We start from the raw sequence: 27,008 nt of genomic DNA, 5'->3' as shown, positions 1-27,008 counted from the left end.
TTATCATCATGTGATCAACTTAGGACACGGGCCACTCACTTTTCTGCCTTAATGGCAGAACCTATAATCCAGACAGGATGGAGCATGGGAGGCTGTAGTCTAGATGGGGCAGGACGTGGGAAAACTGTAATCCAGATGGGACGGGATGTTATTTCAGCTATATTAGAATCCAAAAGGAGGTAAATTGTGTCTAATTCAACTTTCCATGCATTTGAAGAGAAGAGGTTCTCTTAGATTGCAGTCTGTTCTCACTGCGTGTCCTCATGGCCATGAGGAAAGGTATTAAAATGGTGTCATGGTAGATGATTTAATGGACCCTCATGGTATTCTGGAAATTGATCTTTAGTAAGACCCCTCCCCTTGTTTTATGTGGTGAGGTCCTCCTGCCCGCATTACTTATAGTGAGGTCCCCATACCCCTGCTTCATACAGTGAGGTCCGCTCCCTGTTACATGTGTTGTACGTAATAGTCCATGATGTGTGGTTAGGCCTTCTCCTCCCTGCCCCCAACTAGATGTTGGGGCCCCCGTCCCCACCCTTGATGTTGTGTAGGCATGCATGCTGGGAGGCTCCTGGGCAGGTCCTGTGGGGACTGGACCCTCTGGTCGTACCAGCCTTAGCAGCTTTAGCAGGTTCCTTCCCAGATATCCTGGGACCAGCAGCTGACTAAAGCTCCAGGTGTTTTAATGCTGCCTCGATATGTACCACATGGGAATGAGGAGCAGCAGGGCCTTGGCAGGGGGGGGGGGTGGGCAGCAAAGGATGGGCCAGGCATGGATGAAGGGACTCAGGGCTGAGGCCACATAGCAGTATGCTCCCAAGTACTGATTCTTCATCAGTTTGACAGTGGGAGCTACATTGAGAAAACAGAATAGGCTCAGAGTCAGCTTGTTGAAATAATTTTAAGCTCCATTCAGTGAAAGCTGATTTGTTGAATGATAAATTTGCTTAATGATCTATTTATTGAATTTTCCAAATTCAGTAATTGGACTTCTAATAGCTTTAAAGGTCTGGCTGTAGCAGAAAGCTTCAGTTTTGGTTACTGATGATGACATATACTTTTCTGAATGTTACCTAAATTCAGATAAATATTCTACCTGAAAATTGGCCCAAAAAAATCCTTAAATGGTTTTTAAAAGTTGGTAAAACCCAGTACCTACTGATACACTGTCATGGGAATGCTGCTTTTCACCCACAGTTGTGGCCACTTTGATTTATTTCAGCTGCCTTTGAACAGAACTTTCTCAAACTTTGTGACTTTTGGGGTTTCACTGGATTTCTTGGGTGCCATATATTTTTATCATTTAAAAATTACATATGTTCAATTTTTTATTTGAAACAAATCTGAACGCATAAAAAATTTTAAATCCTTAATACTAAAGTACCCCAAAGAGACCAGAAATACACTTCACGGAGCATATGGTATTTATTTTGGGAAGTACAATATTCTTTAAAATATATTGTTAATAGTTTACTCATCTGTGCTTTCTCAGGAACGTTTGCATTATCCTTTTTTCTGTTGTGTTTTTCTTGCCTGGTTGAAAAGCGTGTAATTGTTGTTCAACCTTTAACGTCCTGATTCAGGAATTCAACTTAAGCCTGTTGGCCCCGTGCCTGGGCCTGGGCATGCGCGAAATCTCCGGAGGCCAGAGGAGTCCCCTCTTCGAAGCAGCTCGCCTGGCCACTCTGGACCGTGTGAGCGGCCTGGTTCAGCAGCTCCCTGCCACCCACCACGTTTTCCAGCCGTTCTTGCCTGTGGAGCCCACCGCCTACTGGAACAAGTTGAATGATCTATTTGGTAGTTAAAATTAAAACTTCTTTTATTTTTTAAAAATGCTGCAGAGCCAATACCATGCTTTGGACTGAGTAAAGATACAGTAAATGCTGTTGACCTAATAAACTGAAAGCATGTGCAGAGGTGACCGAGAGATGGTGCCAGGGACCCTAGCTCTGGATGTCTTTGGCATGTTTGCCCCTTTGCTGTTCCTCGGCCTCGCCCTGGAGGAACACTAGGGTAGACCTCAGAGGAAGGCGTGTCCCGAGTCATGTGCACAGTTGGGTGTGTGTGCAAATGTGCTTCTGAGCTGAAGGTACCTTTAGATTCTCAGAGAATGGGCTGACTGCCTTTCACAGGCCACGAACCCAGGGTAGAGTTGCATTCACCCACAGTCTTTTGTTTCAGGGGATGCTGTATTGTATCGGTCCTTGACCACTCTGGCCCGGGCCCTGGCCCAGTACCTGCTTGTGTTCTCCAAGCTGCCCAGCCATTTGCACCTCCCTCCTGAGAAGGAGAGGGACACTGTGAAATTTGTGGTCATGACTCTCGAGGTAAGAGGCAGCTCGGGAAGCCAGTGTTTCTGTGCCGAGGGACTATCACTGGAGAAATAGGAAACCCAGGAGCTGTGCATTCGGGCCTCCTCCTGTCCTCACCAGGACAATAACTATGGGTGGTCAAGCACCACATCCATCCCCTACTTTCCTGAGCACATTCACACCCCTGACCGTGCGGGTCCTCACAGGTGCCTTGTGACATTGGCCACATAGCACTTCCTGTCCCTACTTTCCAGCTGGCCTAGGACCTGGGCTCCCACCACGGTGTCTCCCCCGCGCGCGTCTGGGCCGAGGGCATGGGTCTTAGAGGAGGGTCTGGCAGGGAGGAGGCGGGGCAGGGGAGAAGCAAGGATGACTGGAGAGATGAGCAGAAACCTTTGAGGGATCTCTCAAACAGTGGAGGGAGTCCTGTGCTTATGTGTGGATCTCTTCCCTTGACTCTTAAGATGCCTTTGATTTCAGGACAGACATCCATTAAATATGTTTTCTCTAAGGAAAAGGAAGCACTGCGAATGTAGAGTATATCCTAATTTTAGATAATTAAAGAAAATAATCTGCGAAAATTATTAGGCTTTAAATAGAGTAAAAACCTGGATGTTTCAGCCATGGGAAATTACTGTGTTGACACTTATAATCACCCCCAACATGTGTACACATTGTGGGTGCATCACTTTTCCATACAACTTCTGGCAAATAGTCTAGCCTACATCCTTGCAGCCAGAGCCCGAGCTGTGTTTGTCAGCCTGAGCAGGACACGGCTGACTCAGCATCAGCTCCACCTGCCAGCAGGAAGAGAGGTAGGTGTCAGGAGGGCACGCGACGAACAGGCGCCTGCTGGAGCCGGCCCAAGTCAGATGGCTGCTGACACCTGTCCTGCAGGTCTTCGTGCAGTGTGCAGGCTGGCAGGCTCACAGACGGTTCCCGTACGGAGTCCCGTGCCTGCTTTGTGCGGGGCGGGATGGGCTCTGTTATTCCCATTTCACAGACGAGGAAGGCAGGGCTTGGAGATGTTTGTCTGGCTTGTCCGGGTTTCACCCACTAAGAAGTAGCCCATTGGCATCTGAACCCAAGCCTGGCCGTCTCCAGGCCCCATGCTCTCAGATTCAGTCTCTGACTATGACCGAGGCAGGTTCTGCCTGCACCCTGGGAGGCCCGAGGAGGAGCCTGACCTGGAGGCCGTGTGGCCAGGGAAGGATTTCTAGAGGAGCCCACGGTGCTGCAGGAAGGAGAAGCAGTGAGATCAGGGTGGCCGTTCTGGCAGAGAAGTGAGCCCAGGCACTCTTGGGAGTGGGTGGTCAGGCTGGAATGTAAGGGAGTGGGCGACAGGGTCCCATCCCTCGAATCATAGTCTGGACCTGCCGGCTTCTCGCTCTTGGGACAGTTCCCAGAGAGCTGGGGGTGGTTTGCTTCCCCGGCAGCTCAGAGACAGGAAGGAAGCGGGCCTAAGCCTCCTGTCACGTCGACCCTCCCCTCTAGGCCCTGGCGTGGCATTTGATCCATGAGCAGATCCCACTGAGTCTGGACCTACAGGCCGGCCTAGACTGCTGTTGCCTGGCCCTGCAGCTGCCCAGCCTCTGGAGCGTGCTATCCTCCCCAGAGATGGTCACCCATGCCTGCTCTCTCATTCACTGTGTCCGCTTCGTCTTGGAAGCCGGTGAGTCTGTGACCACGACACATTTCTGTCCTCTATCACTGGGACCGGCAGTCAACTCTGTTTACCAGGTGCCGAGCGAGGAACCGGGGGTGACTCGGTGGATAAAATATGGGCCTTGTGTTCATCTCCAGTGTCTTGGATTCGGCACTAGAATTGGATTTGAATTTGCTTTTGTAGTCATTTTGTTTAGATTTTGGAGTTTCAGCTTTCATAAAAAATACTCCTCTAATTTTATGTCGCTTTGATCTCTGGTCCTACTTGACTGTTTCATGCTTTTAGTCCCAAATGACCATAAGATTTAATAAGATTACATTAAAAAGATTGTTTTCTGTTATAGTCAGAATGCTTGTTTCTATAATGCATTGTAATATTAATATATTATAAAATAAAAGTGACTTATTCTTTTCAAGGGACAGTGTCCTTAACAAGGGTCATTAGCCAAAATTTCTCAAAAATTGGACATTATAGTTTACATGTTAGAGGGTGTTTTGAAGTTTGATTGTTTAAATTGTTTTCATCTGTGCATTTGTAGTCAGCTTGAAAACGAAGATCTAGGGAGTAATTTTTCAAAGCGAGACTTCTTGGGGATTGCAGTGATGCTTTTAGCAGTAATGAATCACGAGCTGTCTGATAAAAACCTTCAGGGCAAGACGTGGCAAACAGTAGGCAGTGGACAGACGTGGAAATATCAGCAAAAAACTCAAGTACCATGCATTTCAGACTAGCCCAGAGACTGATGCCTAAGTCTGGTACTGTCTAAAATTGACTATAGGAAATCCTCACCTCATTTGACTTAGTCTTTCACCTTGAAATGTTTGCATAAATGTGAAAATTTGAATAAAAAGGAATAGTAAAAGTGTTTGGAAATTGTTTGTTCTGTTGTGATTTTTAGTTGTGGTGCAGCCTGGGGATCAGCTTCTTAGTCCAGAAAGAAGGATGAACACCACAAAGGCTTCCAGAGAGGATGAAGTAGATTCAAACACACAAAGTAAGTCTCAAGATCCGTTCTTTTTTTTTTTTTAAGATTTTATTTATTTATTTGAGAGAGAGCGAGAGGGAGCACATAAGCGGGCAGGAGGAGTGGAAGAGGGAGAAGCAGGCTCTCTGCTGAGCAGGGAGCCCGATGTGAGGCTCGATTCCAGAACCCTGAGATCGTGACCTGAGCTGAAGGCAGACGCCCCAAGATCCGTTCTTTCTTACCCGGTTTTTCTGAGGGCTTGAAATTCATTCATAAAAGAGACTTTTAAAAGGGTCAGTGTGGACATTTGAAAGCTTACTTAATTTAGCTACATTCTGTTGCTTATCTCCAGATTTGAGAGCAATTTGAGTACGTCACCTCACGTGTGCTGTCTCTCCTGCGAGCACGCTGGCTCTCTTCATCTGGCTTTCTTTGGCCTACCAAACTCGGCTGGGGCGTCACACTCCCGGGAGCCCTCCCGACGCCCCTCTTGTCACAGCTGCTCCTCCACCCTAGTGCTTCCTGCTCTAGGCCTCTCACCTAGACTCAGCCCCCTGAGCTCCCGGGGCAGGACTGCGCTCGCACTCTGTGTGCTTGCTGTCGTAAGTGCTCATGGACAAACGTTTATCCAGTGATGAGCGACTGCGTGGAAAATACTGAGGGACTTGAAGTTAGCATACATACCCACATGAATGTTAGGTAACCTGAGTCATCTGTTTTGGTGGATTTTTAAATGGAAGTTACTACTCTTCCTGCAGAAAAAACATCCACACCCCATCCACTTAAGCCTTGTTTAGACTTAGACGTGCACCATGGCTGTGCATGTTCTCTCCTGATTCAGGTCTTTCGCTGGCAGTGTGGAGAGGCAGGTCGGGGAAAAAGCTCTTGGCTGAGTGATTGCTTGTCCCTGGGGGCCTCCAGGCGTCTTCACCCAGAGGGTGTGGCTGGAGTACCCGCCTGCAGCCCATCCACAGAGAGGGGAAGCACATGCCCCCTGGCGGTTCTTGGCTGCCTCTTTTCATGGAACGCTCTACCTCGGAATCCCGAGTCTTAGCCGTGCTCTGGTGGCTTAGGAAACGTGCCTCTTTCCGAGCAAGTACATACATGCTTTGTCCTTTTGCCGGCATGTGTACCAGCCAGCCAGGTGAGGATGGCCTTTTCCTGTCATTCGTAGTCAGCATGGTGATTTTTCTTCCAGTCGCCTGTTTAAGGTTCTGTAATGGTATAACCCTGTCCAGGAACAGCGTATTGCACAACACAGCCAAGCTCCTCTCCAGGTGCTTTCCTCGAGGCTCCCTGGTTCTGTCATCCCTTAATTTGTGGTTTCATGACTTCTCGTTGTTATGTGAGGGCTATGCAAACACTTACCCCCATGCTTGGCCACGTTCTAGCCAGAGCCTCTGCAGTGGAGATATGGGTGGCACTGACCTCGGGTTGGTATGAGGATTACATAAATCAGAGCACCCAGAGCAAGTGCCAGTCTTGTTATAAGTGCTCAGTAAACATTCCCGTAGTTTGATTCATAATACGAATTTCCATTCCTCTGAAAATAATCCTGGCATTTCAAGGGGTCGCGTCAGAGCAGACAGGCCCATAGGCTGGAGCGTATGTAGTTTATGTTGATTGTACTTACTCCTCGTGGCCCAGTATAGGCCAGTTAATTTCTTCCTGGCCAGAGGAAGAAGATTGCTCTTTTTATCACCTGGATAAGATAATACCCCTTACAGATTGCCCATTAAGGGCGCCTGGCTGGCTCAGTCGGTACAGCATGTGACTCTTAGTCTTGGGGTCAGAAGTTTGAGCCCTGGGCACAAAGTTTACTTAAAAGGACAGTATTATTAAAGGCAGCTTCATTTCTCTCAGCTTGGGGCTTGACTCCGTAAGCCCAGTAAGAATCCACTGTCCATATGATGAAGGTGCTTAGCCTGTCAGATCTCATGAACCATGGGGTATATTCATGCACGACCCAGAACATTTGTCAGCTCAACAGATGATGCTCTGGCACATGTTGCGTGGCAGACTCAGTGTGAATGCAAAGCAGTCCCTGCCCGTGACGCGCTGCGGCTCTTACCTAAGGCTGCGTGTGGGGTTGTCCTCAGCATCCTGCTTCAGGAGTTCTAGGGGAGACTTGGCACCCCGTCAGAATCCCACCAGCAGCCCGGGAGAACCCCTGATCTCAGGAAACAGTGAGCCAGAGATGGACAACCTGGTGCTCTGCACGTCGGCATAGAGAGCAGCACAAGGTCCTGGGAGGACCAGGGCAAGCTGGAGCACGATTGCTCCCGGGTGTTCACCAGCGTGTGCTGGCCACATAGTGCAGGGTGGGCAGGAGGGCTGGGACCCGGAGCGGGAGACAGGTTCAAGACCACGGTCCTGGCCAGCATGGAGAAGAGTGCCGGTTTCAATAGGTTGGAAGGTGATAAAATCTGCAGGCCCTCAGTACTGCCTGGGCGTCTGGGGGGCTCTGCGTTTGTGGCTTGAGCGACTGGTTGCAGGCGTGTGCCTTCTGCCGTGGCGGGGGTGGGAAGATCGGGAGCATAGGTGGCGGGTTTGCGATGTGTTTCGATAGAACAGCCCTCTGAACCCTGGTGTTTGTTTTTAGACCCGGCATATATCACCGCAGCCTGTGGGATGGTGGCAGAAATGGTGGAGTCTTTGCCGTCGGTGTTGGCCTTGGGGCATAAAAGGAATAGCAACACCCCAGCGTTTCTCACGTTGGTGCTCAGGAACATCATCGTCAGCCTGGCTCGCTTACCCCTCGTCAACAGCTATACGCGCGTCCCCCCACTGGTGAGTCTGGTCATTCCTTGGCAGAAAACCCGAAATGAATGAGATGTGCAGGCCAGCCCCTAGCTGGGGGCTCCTGAGGGTGAGAGTGGGAGCTGGCTGCTCAGGTGCCTCCCCTTGGCGGCCAGAGCCTTGCGTGCTGTGTGGTCCTGGCACCTGTCTGGTCTCCTTGGGCGTGACAGCAGTCATGGTAGAAGTGCTGGCTTTTCCCACACGGGGTGAGGCACTATGTCCAGAAGTAAGATTTCGTCTCCCACTGGTCGGTGCTCGACGTTGGATGTGATCAGAGAGTAAGTCAGCTCCCTTTCAGCGGTAGACTGGAAGTGGTGCCCCTGGGGTACGTAAAAGCAGGCACCGTCTGATACTGCTCAGCTGTCTGGGCGTGACCACTTTTGAAACTCCAGATTCCAGACTGTCCTCAGAATCAATTTCAAGCCAGCATTTGTCAGGATTCTTGTCTCAGGTAACAGGAAGGGCTTAGTGTGAGCGAGTTGAGGGTCGAAGGTGGCCGGACGGCCCCTCCCTGGGGAAGCTGCCGAGACAAGAAGTAGGGGCTCGGGGTGAACACAGCACAGCCAGAGGTCAAGGTGAGCCGCGACCTTGCTTCTCCCTGGAAAGGACCTGTGCCTGCCAGTGGGCACAGCTTCAGTGCCTGTGTGTGAAAGGGAGACGCTGGGCAGGCTGCCCCCCGGGGGCAACGGGGGCCCATCCGGAGGGCTCACGCCGAGCAGCGGCTGCAGCCTGGTGTGCCAGGGAGGCGCGTCTGCGGCCCCGTGCCCGCTGGGAAGAGAGCAGGAAGAGCCCGCTAGAGAAGCACAGTGGGCACCGTGCAGGGTGCGGCCGGGCACAGGGAGTCAGTGTAGGTCTGGAGACAGCTGCTCCTCTGGAGGGGAGCGGGGAGCCGCGGTGGGGGGGCCCCTCCTGGAGGTTGCGGTGTCTGGAGCAGACGCGCCGGCATGGGGCACGTGCTGTAGGGGGCACTCCTCGAGCCAGGGTCGTCACCTGCGTGGAGCTGCATGCGCCAGGGCCCCGCGAGGAGGGCGCCCCGCCAGGGTGTGCTGAGCAGCTCGGCGACGCTAGCGAGAGACGCATCTTCCTGAGCGGACTGAGAGGCGCCGGCGCCGTGGAGGTGGGCTGGCCGTGTCTCCGAGGCCCCCACGGTGGGCTTGGGGAATCGGGAGCTGAAGGGTCCACTCAGCTGGCTGGAAGGGTGGTTGCTCCTGCTGCCAGGACAGCATCGGGTCCGCCTCAGGTCACTCTCTGCTGGCGGGGTTTACAAGCGTGGACAGCACGGCTTTTTGTGGCTGCTCACCAGTGACTCTGTGTGCGTGTGCGGCTGAACTTCATCTGATGCCTGCCTTCGTCTGACAAACCAGCTGCTGTTTGTGGGCGAGGGTGTTCCTGCCTGCCCTCGACGGCTGGGGGCTGCCAACACGAACCTTCAAGAACCCTACTTGAGAACAGCCAGCTGGGGGTTGCAGAGGGGTGGTGGCAGGGAAAGGGGCCGGGCCAGGTTGGGAGCAGGCGAGTCAGGGAAGTAGGAGGTCAGAGCAGACCCAGGAGGCTCATGATGGGGCAGGCGATCCTTGGGCGAGGGCGATGCATGGGAGATGTTTTTCCGGAAGGATGGTGCACTCGCTTTTGGGAATGTCTGCGTGAGCCGTCAGTAGGCATGTGGCCTCTGGAGGAAGACCATTTTAGAGAAAGGATGCTTCATGGTTTCCTTGAAGTGCGGCTGTCCTGACTTGACTGGGGTCACTGTTTCTTTTTCATCTTCTCAGGTTTGGAAGCTCGGATGGTCGCCCAAGCCGGGAGGTGACTTTGGCACATGCTTCCCTGAGATCCCGGTGGAGTTCCTCCAGGAGAAGGAAGTCTTTAAAGAGTTCATCTACCGCATCAATGCACTAGGTAGCCTGGGTTTCTCTTCCAGAATTGTTAGTCCTCAAAGCGCCTAGTTCTTCTTGTTTATTCCACAAGGGATGTAGGGTGTGATATGATCATGTGTGCGTACATTCTGCAGTGAATGCGAACTGGCACCGTGAAAAATTCTCTCCGGGTTGGTGTGGTGTTTGGGGGTGTGTGAGAGAGATGGGGGGGCTTAACCCCAAGTCTTCACACACCAGTCTTATTGGAAGTCAGTACAGGCCCCTGGTGATGGATCACGTGCAGCCCAGCTCAGCGTGCTCTTGTTTCCTCGGGTGCAGAGTGAGCAAATGGAGCGAGCAGGGGAAGGAGGCTTCATCCTGTGAGACAGCACTGGCCTCTGGGCGGTGGGGCAGGCATCTTAGCCTCTAGGACCCCCAGTGTCGTGGATTCGTAGCGCTGTTACGCTATGCGTAACGAGACTCGACTGGTGCAGTCATCAGTAAAGGGCAGCTTTAGTGGTTTTCCATCAGGCTGCTTCTCCACTTCCTGCGGCACGGTGTGGCTTGCCTTTTTGTCCCTATTTCATGGCTGGAGGTCCGGTCCGGTGGGAGGGTTGTAGTTGGCTGTGTCCAGCTATGGTGTTTCCCAGAACATCGGTCTCCTGAGTCTGGTGTGGGCACCTGCCTGCCCGTGCGGCCCGCCCTTCATCCCCGTGACCCCTGCCGTCTCAGGCTTCTGCAGAGTTTGTGCTCATCTTGATCCCGGAAGTTTCAGGCAGCTGATACCATCTTGCCTCTCCTTTTGCCTTGAGTGAAGTAGGCAATTGGTTACCCTGTCCAAAGTGCCGTCTCAGCAGCGACCTAAGACTGGCTGCCTCGGGAAGCTTTGTTTCTTTCCTGTCCTTGAAAGTGGTTCCTGGGCAGTCTCCTGGCCGCCCGCTGCATGCTGTCACTTCCGCTCTTGCTCAGGCATCTTCGTGCTCGAATCCTCACTCAGACCTGTGGGAGGGACCCTGACAGCTCCACAGTCTCTTCCTGATGTTGCCTTCACTCTTGCCTTGTCTCTGTTCGTTCTTTTCTTTTCCCTTAAATTGTGTAAACATCGTCTGTAGTCTGCCTGCCTCACTAGGTCTGTCTGTCTGCATCTGATCCCTCTGCATCCAGTTTACCAAGGAGACCCTCAAGTTAGATGCTCTGTTTCCTGCCCTCAGCACCCCCTTCCTGTCCCTTGTAGCCCTGATGCAAGTGGCATGGCCATGTCTACCTCCCAGGTCACGCGTGGGAGCAGGAAGCGTGGCACTCACCCCTCACCTCGGGCTCTGCCGCTGATGACGGTGCTTGAGGGCGACCCGCTAGACATGCCTTTGCCAGACGTGAGTGCCCCAGCTGGGTCACGTCCTTTTTTGATCTGCTGTTTTTCTAGACAGGGTCAGAGGAACCATTGCTTTAACTTATGTTGAACAGCTTTACTGAGAATTCACAGAGCACACGTGGCACCCACTCAGAGCGTGCTGCCCAGTGGGCTGGGGTCTGCGCACGGTCGTGCGGCCCACAGCTCGGTGCCACGGTTTGTCTTTGGGGAAGACTCGTGAGCCCTCTGGTGAGCAGGGCAGGAGCGGCACGGACCCACCCAAGTGTGGCCAGCTGCTCAGACATCCCTTCGCCTGACTGCATCCCTGCCGCAGGGGCGGAGAGGGGGCCGCTTGCTTGTCGTGTGGCCTCAGATGTGGGTGCTTCCGTGTCCTTGCCTGGGAGTGCACCTGGCAGTGCGGCTGCATCTTAGAACTGGCGTGGGGTCAGGGGGGCTGCTGTGCGGCTCCCGGGGGCGGGGCCTGTTTCGGCTGCAGCCGTGAGGCCCAGCTGCCACGTCACATCAAGGAGTCTGGGGAGCCGGCGACCTTGTCTCATGTAACATTTGCCTTCCTAGGGTGGACCAGCCGCACCCAGTTTGAGGAAACGTGGGCCACCCTCCTTGGCGTCCTGGTGACTCAGCCCCTCGTGATGGAGCAGGAGGAGAGCCCGCCGGAAGTAAGGCCGCGTGCAGGCCCGCCCGTCCACTGGCCAGTAGCCAGGCAGTCGAGACAGCTGGTGACTTGCTCGTGGGGGGCAAGAGAAGGGCAGCAGGCTCGTTGTTTTGGTCTTCCCTTATGTTTACCAGGGTAGCCAAGTCATACCTCGACTAATGTTGCAGAGCAGGAGCAGATTCCCTCGAGTTTGAGTGGCCTTGATTGCCAGTGGCCACAGTACACTTTACCATGGCGCATCACGCATTAAGGGTCAGTAGCATCATGCCCTTTCCTGAAAATATGTCTGAGTTCTGCTTATCAGTATTCACGTGCAGTGTGTAGGTTGAATCAGAATGAAAAGGCACGTGATAAAGGCCATGGATGTGTATGTACCTGTGTTCATTTGACTGCTTTGCAGAAGTTTATCGGGCTTCCTAGAATATTAAGGTACATAATGTTAGTAAAAGCCATGTTCTGGTAAGGGAAAGTCTGAGATATTGGAAAGCCATTGGCTAGAAGTCCTTAATTCCAGTAGATGGTATGGCAAAAATTTGTAGAAATGTCAGTTCAAAGAGTACACATATGTCCGAAATCACCAGTGACTTCAAATTCACGTGTAGAACTAACAGGTTGTCATACGCAGAGTTCCTAAAAAGAGTGAGGAAATTTAAGGGCAATATCTTAAAAAGTAATTTGTATTAGGAGGTTTGTGCCTATAGGAGACCTTGCTTTGAAAGGTAGACATTGGCCATCAGATTTATTTCAAGTCCCAGATGCAGGGAACTTAGGCAGACAAGACAGGACCCTTGCTGGGAAGACGTGTCCATCTGTAGCACTCGGGGCTCACCCAAAGACCATGCAGCCTGAGAACCACAGCCTTCGGGTTCTGTGTGCAGGTGGGGGCAGAAGTGGTTCCGGGTGTCTGGCCGCTCGTGACTGGGTAAAGTGCGAGCTCTCCTTGCAGGAAGACACGGAGCGGACCCAGATCAATGTCCTGGCCGTGCAGGCCATCACCTCCCTGGTGCTGAGCGCCATGACCGTGCCCGTGGCCGGCAACCCAGCCGTGAGCTGCTTGGAACAGCAGCCCCGGAACAAGCCCCTCAAAGCCCTCGACACCAGGTGGGAACAGTGAAGTGCCTGTCCACCCTGCCCAGAGTGACCAGCACCTTCACCCTGGGCCCTTTGCTTTGTTGCCAGAGCGACAAAACCCCTGTGTGTGCAGCCTCAGTGTAGGGTGCAGATCCAGGAGGGTTGGTGACCGGGGCAGTGGGGTCTGCTGAGTGTTTAGGGCAGACTCTAGCAGATCAAGAACCAGCCGAGGGCACGTGGACAGGAGTCCCCTCAAAGGGAGTGTCATTCCTTATTACAGGTGCCTCTGTTTCCTATAGGCAAAGCTGGAGGAAGCCCTGAGGTTTTTTGCTTTTAAGATTTTGAAGGAAGCAAAATATTCTTTAACCTTTGTTCTGAATTTTAGGTTTGGGAGGAAGCTGAGCATTATCCGAGGAATTGTAGAGCAGGAAATCCAAGCGATGGTTTCAAAGAGAGAGAACATCGCCACGCATCACTTATACCAGGCGTGGGACCCCGTCCCTTCTCTGTCTCCAGCTACGACAGGTACCTGTGGGAAGAGGGGCCGTTTGTACCTGGGCCAGAACAAGAATGTGACCAAGATACTAACACCACCGGCTGGGCAGAAGGACTGGAGGCATCTTTTTGGAGGCCGTGGTCCTCACTGCATGGCCCTAATTCATGAGTAGCCGTCTCGGTCAGGACCAGGCGATTTTAGCAGTCTGGAGCTCGAGTCTGGAGCTGAACGGAGTGCTGTCCCTCACCAGTGAGGGCACGGGGGAGCGGAGTGGCTCAGCCTGAGACGGGCAGCCCGCGTGGGAGTGTAGAAGCCGAACTAGTCTCTCCCATGACTCTCCGGCTTCAGAGCAGAGAGCGCTATGGCAAGAGCAGGACTGGACTCTCTGAGAGCCTGCCGGGGCTGGGCATCCCTGGGTCTGAGCCGTCCGCCCCCAGCGGCCCTTCCCTCCTCCGGCCCTGCATCTGCTGCTGGCCAGGTGCGCCTGTTCTGTCTGGGCCTGCAGGCTGTGTGCCTGCCCTGTAATGGGCACTGGAGTGTGTCAACCACCCTAGCTTAAAAGAAGGAAATTTTATGTTTGTTTTTTTTAAATGCATATGTTTTTTGTTGAACAGACAGTATTTTAGCACAACGGTTTTTTTAGGAGTTGTTAGGTCCTGTGATTTTAAACACCTCGAATGCTTTACCTGGAGAGCGTTCTGTGTGGACGTGCAGACACTAGACATTTACTGGAGTGCTGGACTAAGCTCAGAAGTGTGCACTGCAATGGCCATGGGTCCCCTGAGCAGCTTCTGCCCCTAGGAGAGAGAAGTGGCCTCATTCACTGTCACAGGAGGCCGGGGCGAGTGGGTACCGGGAGAGGTGCAAACGCCCCAGGAGAACGCGGTCAGGAAGGGTCCCGGGAGAGGGTGCATTGACGCTAGGTCTGGTGAAGGCTTAGCCAGGGACTTCTGGCTGGGGGACGAGGGTTGTTTGGGGTATAGAGGGTGTGAAAGACAGTGGTTGTGGAGAAGATGGGTTGAGTGGGGGCATTGGTGGGCGCAACCGGACAGCCTGGACACCGGGGCAGGGTCCCGGGAGGTGTCGCCCACCCACGTTGTCGTCTGGGCCCCCGGAGTGCGCACCTGTGGGACCACCGCCCCATCTGCAGCTGCTGACTTAGGCCTTTGCAGCTCAGCCCCCAACCGGCTCCTATGCAGAGTCAGAAGCTGGTTTGTTACAGAGAAAAAGTGGTAATTCAGAATTGGCCGCACTGGCCCTGCCAGAGAAAACCCCAGAGACCCTTGGGGTTCTGCAGAGCTGTCCACCTTGCTGCCCGGGGCGGGTGCTGTCAGGTAGGCTCTACGCAGGATAGCATACACGGTGTTGTCGCCCTACAGGTGCCCTCATCAGCCATGACAAGCTTCTGCTGCAGATCAACCCCGAGCGGGAGCTGGGGAACATGAGCTATAAGCTCGGCCAGGTCAGTGTCCCCCCCCGCTGCCCCACAGCCAGGGCATGTCTTCCTGCTTTCCTCGCTCTCTCTTGACTGCCGTGAATTTGGGCCATTGGCTGCGTCCAGAAAAATTACATGCGTTTTTTAAGGGTTTTTCTTTTATTTGTTCTCATTTATAGTCTCTACTCCAAGGAAGATTTAAGGTCTCTTGTATACATAGGATGTGAGTGTAAATGTAGCAGGATGCTGAGAGTCAGGCTTAGGTCTGGGGCGTCAGACAGCCAGGCAAGGGCAGCTGGGGTGGAGTGAACACACAGAAGGGCCCTTGCTCCAGGGGGCCACGGATTTGGCTCAGCATCCCAGCTGCTAGGTCAGAGGGAAGTGTGGTCACATAGCCCAGTGCAGCTGATGGGCCGGCTCTGGGTGCCAGGTCGACAGCTTCCTGGGTAGGTCACTTTGAACTGTGTGTTTCCGTGTCCTTGTGAGAAAGATAGGACAGTCACGCATGTGATAGTGCAGGTCGAGGAGCTGGAGGACAGGGATGTGGCTCCTGGAGCCATGAGCATGTGTGTGCTGGGTGCAGGGGACTCCCATGGGCGGCCTGCTGGCCGTTCTGTCCATTTCTGTGTCCTCTCAAACCTTGCTGGTTTACTTAGAAAGCAGTTATGCAGGACTGTTTTCTTTTTAGCTTTTGTTTCAGGGGACATTGGCCACAGCAGGGGTCAGAAACACTTGTTTGTCCTGAGGGCATCCCCAGCGGCTCTGGGCACAGCTTTGCGGCAGGGCCCCCAGGCCCGCTCCATCCTGTTGTCTCCTGCTCAGACATTCTTCTGTGCGCAAGGGGACACAGCCAGGCTATCCGTGCTGTCCTTGCAGTGAAGTTTCTGCCCCTGAGATAAATCAGGGTGATGGGGCTCAGTGTTGTTTCTACAGAAGTGGGTTTCTGAGGAGCAGGCTGCAAGTGAGCAACTGTGGCTTTCGGGGGCACCTGGCCTCCTTCTGGGTCCAGAGGCGTTTGCCCAGCTGCGTCCTTTCTTCAGCATCTGTGCTCACGTCCAGCCATCGGGAGCAGAGCCCTGACCGCACCCTGCCCTGTCCTGTCCGGAGACCGGCCGGCTCCCACATCCCTCTGTGCTGAGCCATCACTGGCTGTTGGGGAGTGAGGGGAGCAGAGGGGCCGCCCTCTCTCGAGGCCCGAAGATGACGTTGAGGCTTCGTGGTTCATATTCCGTCTATGGCAGCCTTCAGGCAGCTGCCTCCAGCCTGCCGGCCCACTGCCAGGGCCCCCACGGCTGGTGGGATCCAAAGGGGAAATGGCTGTTTGTGCGGAGTGGGAGTTGGGTGCTTGCTGGCTGGGAGGGTGAAGTCCGTGTTGCGCGCCGGAGGACTCCCATGCCGACACGTGTGGGAGCACAGGGGCTGTGGAGAGGGAGCGTGGTCTGGGTGGACTGGCAGCGTGGGGAGGAGCCCTGGGGGACGGGTCGACTCTTGTTCAGCACCCTTGCCACCATCTCCAGAAGAAGCAGGAATAAGCTGGGGGGTCGCAGCTCAGGGGACGGAGCCACGCCTGTGCCCTGAGCGCTGAGCCCAGGGGCCTTGTCTCCTGAAGGTGTCCATTCACTCCGTGTGGCTGGGGAACAGCATCACACCCCTGAGAGAGGAGGAGTGGGAGGAAGAGGAGGAGGAGGAGGCCGATGTTCCCGCCCCTGCGTCTCCACCCACATCACCCGTCAACTCCAGGTTTCCCATCTGCCTTTCATTTCAAGCATTTTGAACTCTCCTCGCAGTAATTTGATTTGTTTGGGTACCTCTTGGAATGAGCCTCTCATCTTATGTGTGGGCGATTGCCCCTCTGGTCTGCTCTGCAGGAAGCACCGGGCTGGGGTCGATATCCACTCCTGTTCCCAGTTTTTGCTCGAACTGTACAGTCGCTGGATCCTACCGTCAGGGTCAGCCCGAAGGACGCCCATCATCCTGATCAGTGAAGTGGTTCGATCTGTAAGTCTGCCTTCCCCGTTGCCCTGCAGGCACGTGGCGCTCGTGACGGGGCCAGTGCAAACAGCTGTGCGCACCCGCAGCAGCGTGGGCACCGCGCCCGCCCGCGTAGCTCGAGGTCTCTGGGGACCTGGGAGGGCGCTCTTGGCGGCTCACACGTGCAGGAGGACCAAGTGGTATTTCTCCAGCCACAGAGGGACCGTTTGTACCTTTCTGATCCGTGGCCGGTAGGCGTGCTGTGGGGGCGTCCCGTTGTGTGAAGGCTCTAAAGGACCCCTGCTTACCCACGTCCCTCTCAAGGGCCCGTCTCGTGAACGTCGGCTTTGTTATATGAGAGCTGGACAGACAGTCCCGAGTCCACACCCCTGTGAGAAGCTCCGAGGCAGGCGGTCGTTCTCAGACTGCGGACTCGGGTTCCTGTGCGTTTGAGGACCCCAAAGAGCGTTTGTGCAAGGGTTAGGTCTGTCAGTGTTTACAGAACCCAGAGCACAGACGTGGAGGTTTAAAAATCATTCCTCATTAGACGCCATCTTCGCATCTTTACCGTCACGTGGTGGGAAGTGAGTGAGAGTTTGGAGCTCAAGACCCTCGTCCCTGCTTCCTGCCCGTGGACCAGCCAGCTGGAAGCATCTGCTAGTCTCTGCCGTGTGGGGCTCTGGTTCTCTGTCCCCGATGTGCCTCCGTCCAGTAACGGCAGGCGTGTGGTTTTGAGCCCGGCTCTTGTCAGTACACACCTTTTATGATTCTTAGATCATTAGATATCTGGTCAAGGTGAGATTTTTAAGAACCTCATTTTTAATTTGTAGTAGAAGTTTACAACCTGATTTTTTCCCCCCAAAAATCGGTAAATTATAAGTACCTGTAATAAAGATCTTATTTTTTTTTTTACTTGTTAATTCATCTAAAATAACAGTGATGCTTTTAGTTTAAAAATAACACTTTTTAAAGAATTAGTAAGAAGAGCCTTGTTTTACATTTTTGCAAATCTCTTGACTGGTTTATTAGAAGAGAGTTGGATTCTCAGGTCTGCTTTGCATTCAGTCTGATATCAAAGGACTTCTAGAAAACACTGCCCTATGGTCGGAAGAGAACAGGAGTGAAAAGGCAGACACGGTGTCTGTGTTACCCCGGAAGCAGTTCTGACCCTGAGAGGCCCGGGAGGCCCGCCGGTGTCCGCTGCGTCCACCTTCGGCATGGCTGCTGCTGGCGACTTGCTGAGCCCCACTGGCTTCGAACCCGGGCCTCTGAGGAGAGACCGCGCTCCGGCCTGCACGCCTGGGGACGTTGATTTCTGGATGTCATGTGAAGAAGCGAGCCTCAGAGAACTGAACATTTTGGGGAGACAGGGAATCATCCCAGCATTTATTTCTGAAGCAGTGGCCCATTTCTCTCTCCAGGGCTTTGGAGAGCCTGTCCCCAATGCTGCAGGGGGGCCTGGCATTTTGCAGAATAGCATTTGGAGATCTTCTCAGTGCCCCACGGTCGTGACTGAGATCCAGGTGCCAGCTCTCAGTGGGCAGTGTAGATGCAGCGGCATTTTTAAGATACTCGACCAGTCATTCTTCACGTTGTGTGTTTACACTGTTATTGTAGGTTTCCGGGTGTGGGCTGCTTATGTACCCGGTCAGGACTCCTGTGAATGCCTGTATTTCATTGTCTGGTGGATGTTAGCACATGCATTTTGGTCTTTACTCCTCACTTCCTATCCGAATGCTCTGTGTCTCCAGCTCCTAGTGGTCTCAGACTTGTTCACTGAACGCACCCAGTTTGAGATGATGTATCTGACGCTGACAGAGCTGCGGAGGGTGCACCCTGCAGAAGATGAGATTCTTATTCAGTACCTGGTACCCGCCACCTGCAAGGCGGCTGCCGTCCTGGGAATGGTGAGTGAGAGGTGGTGTGGGGGCCGCCTTGTGTTGGCTGCATGCCACGGGCGTAGCCTCGGCCTTGGAAGGTCTGACGTGGGCAGGAGGTCCTCCCTGCCTTTCCGTGGGTCACCGTAAAGCGTGCTGTCATGGGTGAGCCTCGGTTTGGGGCTCCTGTACCCCTTTGCTCTGGGTCATCATGGTGACCCATCCCCCTAGGAGCCAGGGGTGTGGGTGGTGGAAACATGACTGGCTCCTCCTCCACAGTCTCCCACGGCCCCCCACAGACCCCTGTGCTTCCTGTCGACGGAGCCTCCCTCCTGGGGGCCGTTTTACCCCAGACGCCCTGCATCTCCTCTCCCTAGGTCTGGGTGCTCTGGTCTTCTCTTGGCAGGAGGGCACACTGCCTACTTTTGAGTTCCTTCTTACTCTGCATCCAGTTGATGAGAACTCGGCCAGGGCGGCGTGCGCCAGTTTTCTGCGCATACGTCCCCACGTGGCACCTGCTCACCAGACGTGATGTGGGCACATGAAAGCCCTTGTGCGCGGGCCCCGCCTTTGTTAGCTGGTGAGGGGCAGAAGCTCTGCTACCAGACGAAAGTAACCGGCCTCCAGGCTGCACAGAGCTGGCTTGTGCCCTGGGCTGTAGCCGCTGCCAGTGACTCCGGAGCCCAGCTTCCTGTTGGCAGCAGGCAACTCCTTCATCCGCCCTACACGTGGGCCTCCTCCCCACATCCCCACGCAGTCCTGTGTGTCCCGGTGCTGCGGCAGGTCTCCTGCACCTGGCCTGACACGGGAGGATGAGACCAGCTCATGTGGGGCGTGGCAGAGGTGTGAGCCCGCGTCTGTGGCCCGGAGCCGACTCTCGCCCCTTCCCAGCTATGCCCCCCTGTTGAATTTGTCCCTCTGACCCCGAGTGCCTGGGCAGGTTTCCCCCGTCCTGGGTGGCCGTTGGTCGTGGTGCCACCATTGAGGAGCAGGAACAACGGGTCTTTTGGCTTTCCCCCGTGAGCACGTCACTTCAAAGTGTGTGCCCTCTGGGTGTCGAGAGACATGTGGAAGCAGCTGGACTTGAAGGGGTCCTTTCGTCTTGGTGGGGGGTTTGAGCTGCTGGGTTCGTTTTCATTGTAATTGTGTTTTTGTGCTCAGGCCCAGATCCCCCTAGACAAATGTGTTGTCAATAAGTTAAGTAATAGTCGTTTTTTAAGAAGACCCTAAGGCAAGATGCTGCATGTTCACGCTGTCCCCATCCTGACATGCACGCAGACGTCCCTCGTGAAGGTGGAGGTGTGTGCGCGTTGGTGCAGGCCGCGGGGCTCCACAGCGGGTCCTCTCCTGCTGAGATACTTACATGGTGTTGGGAAACATGCCTTCCTCACAGCAGGTCCTGTTGGTGTTTGCAGAGGTGGGGACTGGCGCCCCGGGTGGGAGTCCTTAGGAAGGCATCACGTCACCCTGGTGTGTGCACATTGGCCCTCAGGTGGCCCGCAGGGACTCTCAGGCGGCAGTAGCCACCTTTCCCAGGTGGGGTGGCTCTTGAGCACTGGAGTCTCCCCTACCTCCACACTGCTTACTGCGGCCGCCTCTTCTCTGAAAAGGAGAGAGTCCTGAGGGAGGAGTGTGCACGGAATGTTTGCGTTCTGCTGCACCCCACTAGGTCTAGGGTGCTAAAAGGACACAGGTAACGTTTTAGTCCAGGTCAGTATAGACTACTGTTCAGGGTCCCCAAGACCACCCTGGGTTTTTGCTGGGAGGATTCATATATACTCAAGGCCGGGATTTATCCCAGTGAACCCATACAAAGCAAAATCAGCGAAGGGAAAAGGTACGAGGTGGAGGGCGTTGCGGGGCACAAAGTCCAGAGGAAACAGGCACCAGCTTCCAGCACCCTCTCCCGGGGAGTCAGGTGGGACACGCTCTGTTCCCGGCAGCGCGTTGTGACAACACGTGTGGGGTCTTGTCTGCTGGGGAAGCTCGTTAGAGACGCGGAGCAGGGCTCTCGCTGGCGCTGGTCCCGCGGGCCCCTCTCCCTGGCTCGGCCCAAACCGCAGACCCCCAGGAGGAAGGGGTGTCGGCACCGGCCACAGCGTTGGCGCGGACGGGGGAGGCACAGCCGGGGAGCCGGGAAGGCTCCTGATGGCCAGGACCGGACACCTGCTCTGCGCGGGCCTCTGGAGGGCGGCTCGGGCCCGCGGAGGGGGGGCTCCTGCTGCACCACGGTCTTCCTCTGTAGCGTGCGGCCAGCCTGTCATTGGCCTCCCCCGTTCATCGTGGGCTAGCTTCTGCTCCCCGTGCCTGCGCTCTAGGATAAGGCTGTGGCAGAGCCCGTCAGCCGGCTGCTGGAGAGTACCCTGAGGAGCAGCCACCTGCCCAGCAAGGTCGGGGCCCTGCACGGCGCTCTCTACGTGCTGGAGTGTGACCTCCTGGATGAGACGGCCAAACAGCTCGTCCCAGTCATCAGCGACTACCTCCTGTCCAACCTCAAAGGGGTGGCCCAGTGAGTACGAGCGGCTGCGTGGGGGTCTCTGTATGGCCCAGGGCAGAGCGGGGTCACACATCACGTGGTGGGGGGCACCCTTCCGTGGGGATGGGGGCTGAGACCCCTGAGACACGAGGATACCGCACACTGTCAGCTTGGGCCTTACCTCATGGTTTCAGCTGCGTGAACATTCATAGCCAGCAGCATGTGCTGGTGATGTGTGCCACCGCCTTCTACCTGATCGAGAACTATCCCCTGGATGTGGGCCCGGAGTTCTCTGCGTCAATCATACAGGTGAGCGGCCTTGGGCGCCTTCCTCTGGAGCAGGGAGCGGGTGTGCGCGCACGGTCACCTGCGGGTGGCAGGGTCAAGTCTTCCTTCTTGCTCAGATGTGTGGGGTGATGCTGTCCGGAAGTGAGGAAGCCACCCCGTCCATCATCTACCACTGCGTCCTGCGGGGCCTGGAGCGCCTCCTGCTGTGCGAACAGCTGTGCCGCCTGGATGCGGAGTCCCTGGTCAAGCTGAGTGTGGACAGAGTGAATGTGCACAGCCCACACCGGGCCATGGCCGCCCTGGGCCTGATGCTCACCTGCATGTACACAGGTGAGCCGCGGGGGCACAGGCCCACCCGTGCCCGGCAGGTCAGTGCCGCCAAGCTGCAGGCCGCACGGGCCTCCTCCCGTCTCAGTGAGCGAGGAGCATTCTCATTCTCGGGACGCAGACCACAGGGCCTCACTGGCGCTTGAGGGAGATCCCAGAGCCTGGAGCATGAGGTTATTGGCTCAAGGTCACATTGCTGTAACTGCAAAGTGGTCTGCGGACTGAGCACTGCACCCTGTGTACCTGGGCTGGGCCCTGGGCTGCTGAGAGCTCCCTTCACCTGGTTTCACATCATCTCTTGGGGTTTGTTGAACTCCTGTGTGCGTTCAAGGCACAGTCTTCAAAGCATGTAACCGTACAGAAGGATTTGTTTCAGGGAAGGAGAAAATCAGTCCGGGCAGAACCTCAGACCCCAGCCCCGGCGCCCCAGACAGTGAGTCAGTGATTGTGGCTATGGAACGCGTGTCTGTTCTTTTTGACAGGTAAGCAACGAAGCCCAGCTTTGCCGTCAGCTGCCCTGGGGTGCTCGCCAGGAGCAGCTGCCTTCCCATGCACCTGCTTTCCTCTCAGCCTTGCCCCTGTGGTCCACCAGCTTCCCACTTGTGTCTAGACTATGCATACACCTCATTCGGGGCTCTGCAGGGGTGGGCAGTCCTTGGACCCCAGCACCCGGGAGCTTGGGGTTGACCAGCTCTGAGGCCAGTCCAAGCCCTTGCCCATCTCGTGAAGGTGGGGGGCAGCACCCCTCAGTGTGGAGGCATCAGGAGGGGCTTGTTAACAAGACAAGTCCTGTGCGTGGAGTTCTGAGCAGTCCCAAAGATGTCCATCACACACTGCCGCCTTTGGGGAGGGGAGAGCCTCGAGGTCCCGCCCCCGGGGCCATGAGGAGCACAGCCTTTGAGCAGCATTAGCAACGGCTCGGGACTAGTGTTGAGTAGACTATGGTAAAGGTTTAGACAATAAACAAAAGCGCCTCTGAGGGCTTGTCTTTTTTTTTTTTTTTTTAAGATTTTATTATTTATTTATTTGACAGAGAGAGACACAGTGAGAGAGGGAACACAAGCAGGGGGAGTGGGAGAGGGAGAAGCAGGCTTCCCGCAGAGCAGGGAGCCCGATGCGGGGCTCGATCCCAGGACCCTGGGATCATGACCTGAGCCGAAGGCAGACGCTTAACGACTGAGCCACCCAGGTGCCCCTGAGGGCTTGTCATTAACCCCCGCCTCTCCCCACTGTGTGCACTTGTGTCCAGAGTTGGCTCGGCTTGCCAGTTCTGGAAAATGGGTCAGGCACCTTGCCAGGCTCCTTCCCCAGGACAGGGCCTCGGGTTCTGACCCAGGCCTCCCAGCCCAGGCAACATGATGCGTCCGTGGCCTTGGGAGGCCCATTGTGTGCCACTCTGCCTGTCCTGTCCCTTCAGCTCGGTCAGCAGGAAGTGTCTGGCTTTCACAAGAGCGCGCTGAGCAAGGCTGTCCGTCTTTCCACTTGGGCCAGATGAGGTGTTGTGGAAAGCCGAGCATTGCAGTCTGTTTCTGTGTTGACACTTAAGATGAGTGTTTGTAGCCCTTCTTCCATTCCACACAGATCCGTCAAGCTCGACCACAGCCGGGTGGCAGGCAGGGGAGCCCACACTTGAGTCCCCGCCTTCGTGGACCCTGTGCCCCGGTGCTAACCAAACAAACCAGGATTGTAGCGAGTGCCGACAGGCATGCAGCTTGATCGTGCCGCACACGCCCAGCGTGGGGCCGGGTTGACAGAAGTCGTGTTCAGCCGTGGGCATCGTCCAGGGCAGCAACCTTGCACATGCTCGGCCACGGCTGTCATCTGCAGGCGGGCATCCGAGCACACCTGCGAGGGGGCACGGGTCCAGTTTCTGGGCCAGTTCCGGAGCCTTCCGCAGCATGCGGCCCTTCTGTGTGCACTCACGGGAGCATGCAGACCGGAGTCTCGGGGGCGGAGGGGCGTCCGCAGGAGTGTGTGCGGGCCCCCGTCAGGGAAGGAGAAAGGTCCTTGCTGACTGCAGTGCTGTGGTTTCGGAACAGGGAGCTGAGAGGAAGCTCAGAGAGCATTTGGACGTGGACGGAAGCCAACATGTCATGGACAGTGTTCTTAGGAGTTTTTTTTTTTTATCTCTGATGGCATCATCAAACCCTTTCTGCTTATTACTTGACATGCCTTAGAAACCCCTCTCTGAGTCATCGGCCTCCTCCATGGGGTGGGGGCCCTGGGTCTGTGCATTCATCTGCAGGTCCCCGGTGAGGTCAGCAAGGGAGGGGTGTCACCTGTTTGCTCTTGCAGGTCACAGTCTAGGACCCAGGGCATCTCCCAACTGGCTTCAGATGCCAGGCCCTCTCAGGGTGGGGCCAGACTCTGACCTGTGTCCCCTCCTTTTAGGGTCAGGAAAGGGTTCCCCTGTGAAGCCAGAGTGGTGGCACGGATCCTTCCTCAGTTTTTAGACGACTTCTTCCCACCCCAGGATGTCATGAACAAAGTCATTGGAGAATTTCTCTCCAACCAGCAGCCATACCCTCAGTTCATGGCCACCGTTGTGTACAAGGTGAGGGCACTGGGTCACGCGGCCGGGGAGGCCCCCAAGGTGGACCCACCCAGACTTTCCAGACTGAATGCCTTTTACCATGTGGATGTGCTGACCCAGTGGACTTGCCTGTGGGCCCAGTTCCTCACCTTTGGGAGCCAGCAGCACCCCTTGACCCAGCCTCTCGTCTTTCTCAGGTTTTCCAGACGCTGCACACCACCGGGCAGTCATCCATGGTCCGGGACTGGGTCATGCTGTCCCTCTCCAACTTCACCCAGAGGACCCCGGTGGCAATGGCCGTGTGGAGCCTCTCCTGCTTCTTCATCAGCGCTTCCACCAGCCCGTGGGTCTCGGCTGTGTATCCTTCCCGGGTCCAGGCCAGCGTGCCGTGGCTCCTGTTTGTCAGGCCTGCAGACTCTCCTCTCAGCATCTGGGTTCATGTTTCTGTTAAAGTTTTGGAAGCTTAACCTTTGCAAGGAAGCCAGCTGTCAGATGACATTTATCTTAAGCCTCGAGAGAGTGCAGCGTGGGTAAGGGAATAGGAAGGCGGGTGTTTACCACACTGACCGGGACCGCCGGGAGAGGCGGGCCGGAGGGGTGCTCCCGCAGGTCCCTGTGGACCTCCTCCCGCCCGCCCGCGGGCCCCATGCAGCTGGGTCTGTGGCTGACGCTGCTTTTCATTACTCCTGGTCCATTGTGCCTTGTGTCATCCTCTCGGGTGAAAGGCTTAAGTAAAGATCCAGTTCCCACCCCAAAAATGCTGGCTGCCAAAAGGGGATGTTCTCCTCTGGCAGCCTTCCCCCAAGACAGCCCAGCGCGTCTGAGCAGACGGCTGTGCGGGTGCTGGTGGCAGGCCTCGCTCAGCCTTGCCTGGGAGGGCCTGGCCAGGGGGCCATGGCTGTGCCCTCTCCCCGCGGGAGCAGGGCCGGTGGGAGCAGCGGCGGCCGGTGCTGTGCGGGGAGCCAGGCCAGGTAAGTGCTGTGGAGCGGAGCCCCCTCGCTGCGGGGCGCCCCCAGCCGGCTTGCCCGCGCCCCTGCCCTGCTGGCCAGGGCCGGGCTTCCAGCCAGCATAGCCGTGCCCGCTGGCCATGCCCGCTTGGCCGGCAGGAGCTGAGCTGGGAGGCAGCTGCTGCTGGTGCACAGTCCAGGTGCCCCGGCCTCGGCTCTCAGGGCCCCCCCAGCCCCGGGCCCGTCTGTAGACACGTGTCGGGGGAGGACAGCCTGGTGAGGACGGAGAGGCACGCACGGGGGACCACTCTTCCCTCACTCGAGCCTTGCTCCCTTAACTCCTCTCCCAGCCTTCCCCACGTCATCAGCAGGATGGGCAAGCTGGAGCAGGTGGACGTGAACCTCTTCTGCCTGGTGGCCACGGACTTTTACAGACACCAGATAGAAGAGGAGCTGGACCGCCGGGCCTTCCAGTCCGTGTTCGAGGTGGTCGCGGCACCAGGAAACCCATATCATCGATTGCTGACTTGTTTGCGGAACGTCCACAAGGTCGCCACATGCTGAGTGCCACGGGGCAGAGGCACCAGAGCCGGGGGGGCCTGCCCACGCCGGCGTGGCTCCGCACCCAGGCCTCCCCTCAAGTCGCGCCGTGGCCGAGCAGGCGGTGTCCGGCTCTGCCCGTGGCAGAGGAGCTCTGTGGCAGGGAGGCTGCGTGCAGGGACCACACGCAGGAACGTGGGGTTGAGCCTGAGTCCTTGCGGAGGGCAGGAGCCGCTGGTCACTAACCCTCTGTGCTGCAGCTAGTGCGAAACGCCAGCCAGCCGGCTGTTCCCGTCCTCTTAGCGCCCACCTGCCCGCGGCCACCAGGCTACAGCTGCTCTTGCGTCCGGGACGGAGTCCTCGGTCTTGCAGGTTGGCCACGGGCCTCTCTGCTGTCCCACAGGCAGAAGGTGGCGCCGGCAGGCTTTCGGGAGCGCTCCCCAGGGCTCTGGCCTGGGGGCCAGGGCCATGCCCAGCCCCCCGATGGGAATGCCGTGGGGTGTGCGGGTCGGGGGTGCTGGGAACGCGACACCCAGCACCACACTTCCCTTTCTCTGTTTTCTTCTCAGGATTTAAAGTTTAATTATATCAGTAAAGAGATTAATTTTAAGGTAACTTTCTATGCCCGTGTAAAGTATGTGCATTGCCAAGTCTGTGCCGCATGCGACAGCGCCTGCAGAAGCCCCCCGAGCCGGTCCTGTCCCGGCCGCCCCCTGCTCTCTGCCCCGGAGCTCCTCCCCCCGGGCACCTGTCTGTCTTACTAACACGCCGGTGACGTTCTGTGGTGCACTGCACTCTTTCTCACGCGTCCCCATCTGATAAGAATTTAGGGATGTTTAACGTTCAGGTGTTCGGTCAGGAATTCACACAGCCCCTCTGAGGATTGGAAGGTGCCCGCTCCCCTGTCCCGTGCACGGGCGGGGCCTCTCTGGGCCCGCCCACAGCACCCTCCTCCTCCCGCACGGACCGCTCTAAAGCTTTCGCTCCCCAGTGAAGGACCACTGGCACCGCACTGACAAGGCCAGCCCACCTGGTCGCGGCAGTCTGTCGTGTCCAGCGACGCCGGCCCAGATGTCTGTCCCATCCCGAGCAGAGTGTGGGCTACAGTCTGCCCAGGGGCCGACTAGCCGCTGTTGGGGTCTTCCCATGTGGTTTCTCTTGTGTGTTAGGGCCCAGGCATGTAATAGAGTTACCTTTGTCTGCACCTCTCTTCATCAAGAGCAAAGCTTGGTGTCTTGGCAACCATTAGAGAAGGACCCCAGCACCTCCTCCGTCTCCTTTCCTGCTCAACCCATACACTGGGCCTCCTTTCGGGAGGGTGCGGATCTGTGCCCACTGGACCCATGATGGGGCTCGATTGGAGGGGGCAGGAAGGGACAGGACTGGGCAGCGACTGGCCAGCCTGTGGTCCCTCAGAGCCGCTGCTTCT

The 27,008-nt window shown here is 56.0% G+C and overlaps 1 protein-coding gene across 6 annotated transcripts in view; it reads left to right on the top strand.

Moving 5' to 3' along the window:
- HTT (huntingtin) overlaps window positions 1–26,199 on the top strand; it is a 139,330-nt gene extending 113,131 nt beyond the window's left edge. For all 6 annotated transcript variants that reach the window (XM_035005403.1, XM_035005405.1, XM_035005408.1 and 3 more), the window contains 20 exons: window positions 1,584–1,797; window positions 2,182–2,327; window positions 3,807–3,984; window positions 4,877–4,972; window positions 7,545–7,732; window positions 9,511–9,637; window positions 11,522–11,622; window positions 12,565–12,719; window positions 13,075–13,214; window positions 14,565–14,647; window positions 16,230–16,360; window positions 16,489–16,618; window positions 18,343–18,498; window positions 20,787–20,977; window positions 21,139–21,253; window positions 21,349–21,562; window positions 21,936–22,041; window positions 23,951–24,113; window positions 24,290–24,450; window positions 25,390–26,199. In XM_035005403.1, the coding sequence (XP_034861294.1) occupies window positions 1,584–1,797; window positions 2,182–2,327; window positions 3,807–3,984; window positions 4,877–4,972; window positions 7,545–7,732; window positions 9,511–9,637; window positions 11,522–11,622; window positions 12,565–12,719; window positions 13,075–13,214; window positions 14,565–14,647; window positions 16,230–16,360; window positions 16,489–16,618; window positions 18,343–18,498; window positions 20,787–20,977; window positions 21,139–21,253; window positions 21,349–21,562; window positions 21,936–22,041; window positions 23,951–24,113; window positions 24,290–24,450; window positions 25,390–25,603 (3,009 nt within the window). In that variant the 3' untranslated portion in view covers window positions 25,604–26,199. The remainder of the gene's footprint in view (window positions 1–1,583; window positions 1,798–2,181; window positions 2,328–3,806; window positions 3,985–4,876; window positions 4,973–7,544; window positions 7,733–9,510; window positions 9,638–11,521; window positions 11,623–12,564; window positions 12,720–13,074; window positions 13,215–14,564; window positions 14,648–16,229; window positions 16,361–16,488; window positions 16,619–18,342; window positions 18,499–20,786; window positions 20,978–21,138; window positions 21,254–21,348; window positions 21,563–21,935; window positions 22,042–23,950; window positions 24,114–24,289; window positions 24,451–25,389) is intronic.
- Window positions 26,200–27,008: the final 809 nt, after the last annotated feature.

The sequence above is a fragment of the Mirounga leonina genome, unplaced genomic scaffold, assembly GCF_011800145.1.
Source record: "Mirounga leonina isolate KUSES-001 unplaced genomic scaffold, KU_Mleo_1.0 Mir_129, whole genome shotgun sequence".
NCBI classification, from domain to species: domain Eukaryota; kingdom Metazoa; phylum Chordata; class Mammalia; order Carnivora; family Phocidae; genus Mirounga; species Mirounga leonina.
The sequence above is the reverse complement of the archived record's forward strand: the minus strand, read 5'-3'. Positions and strand labels throughout refer to the sequence as shown.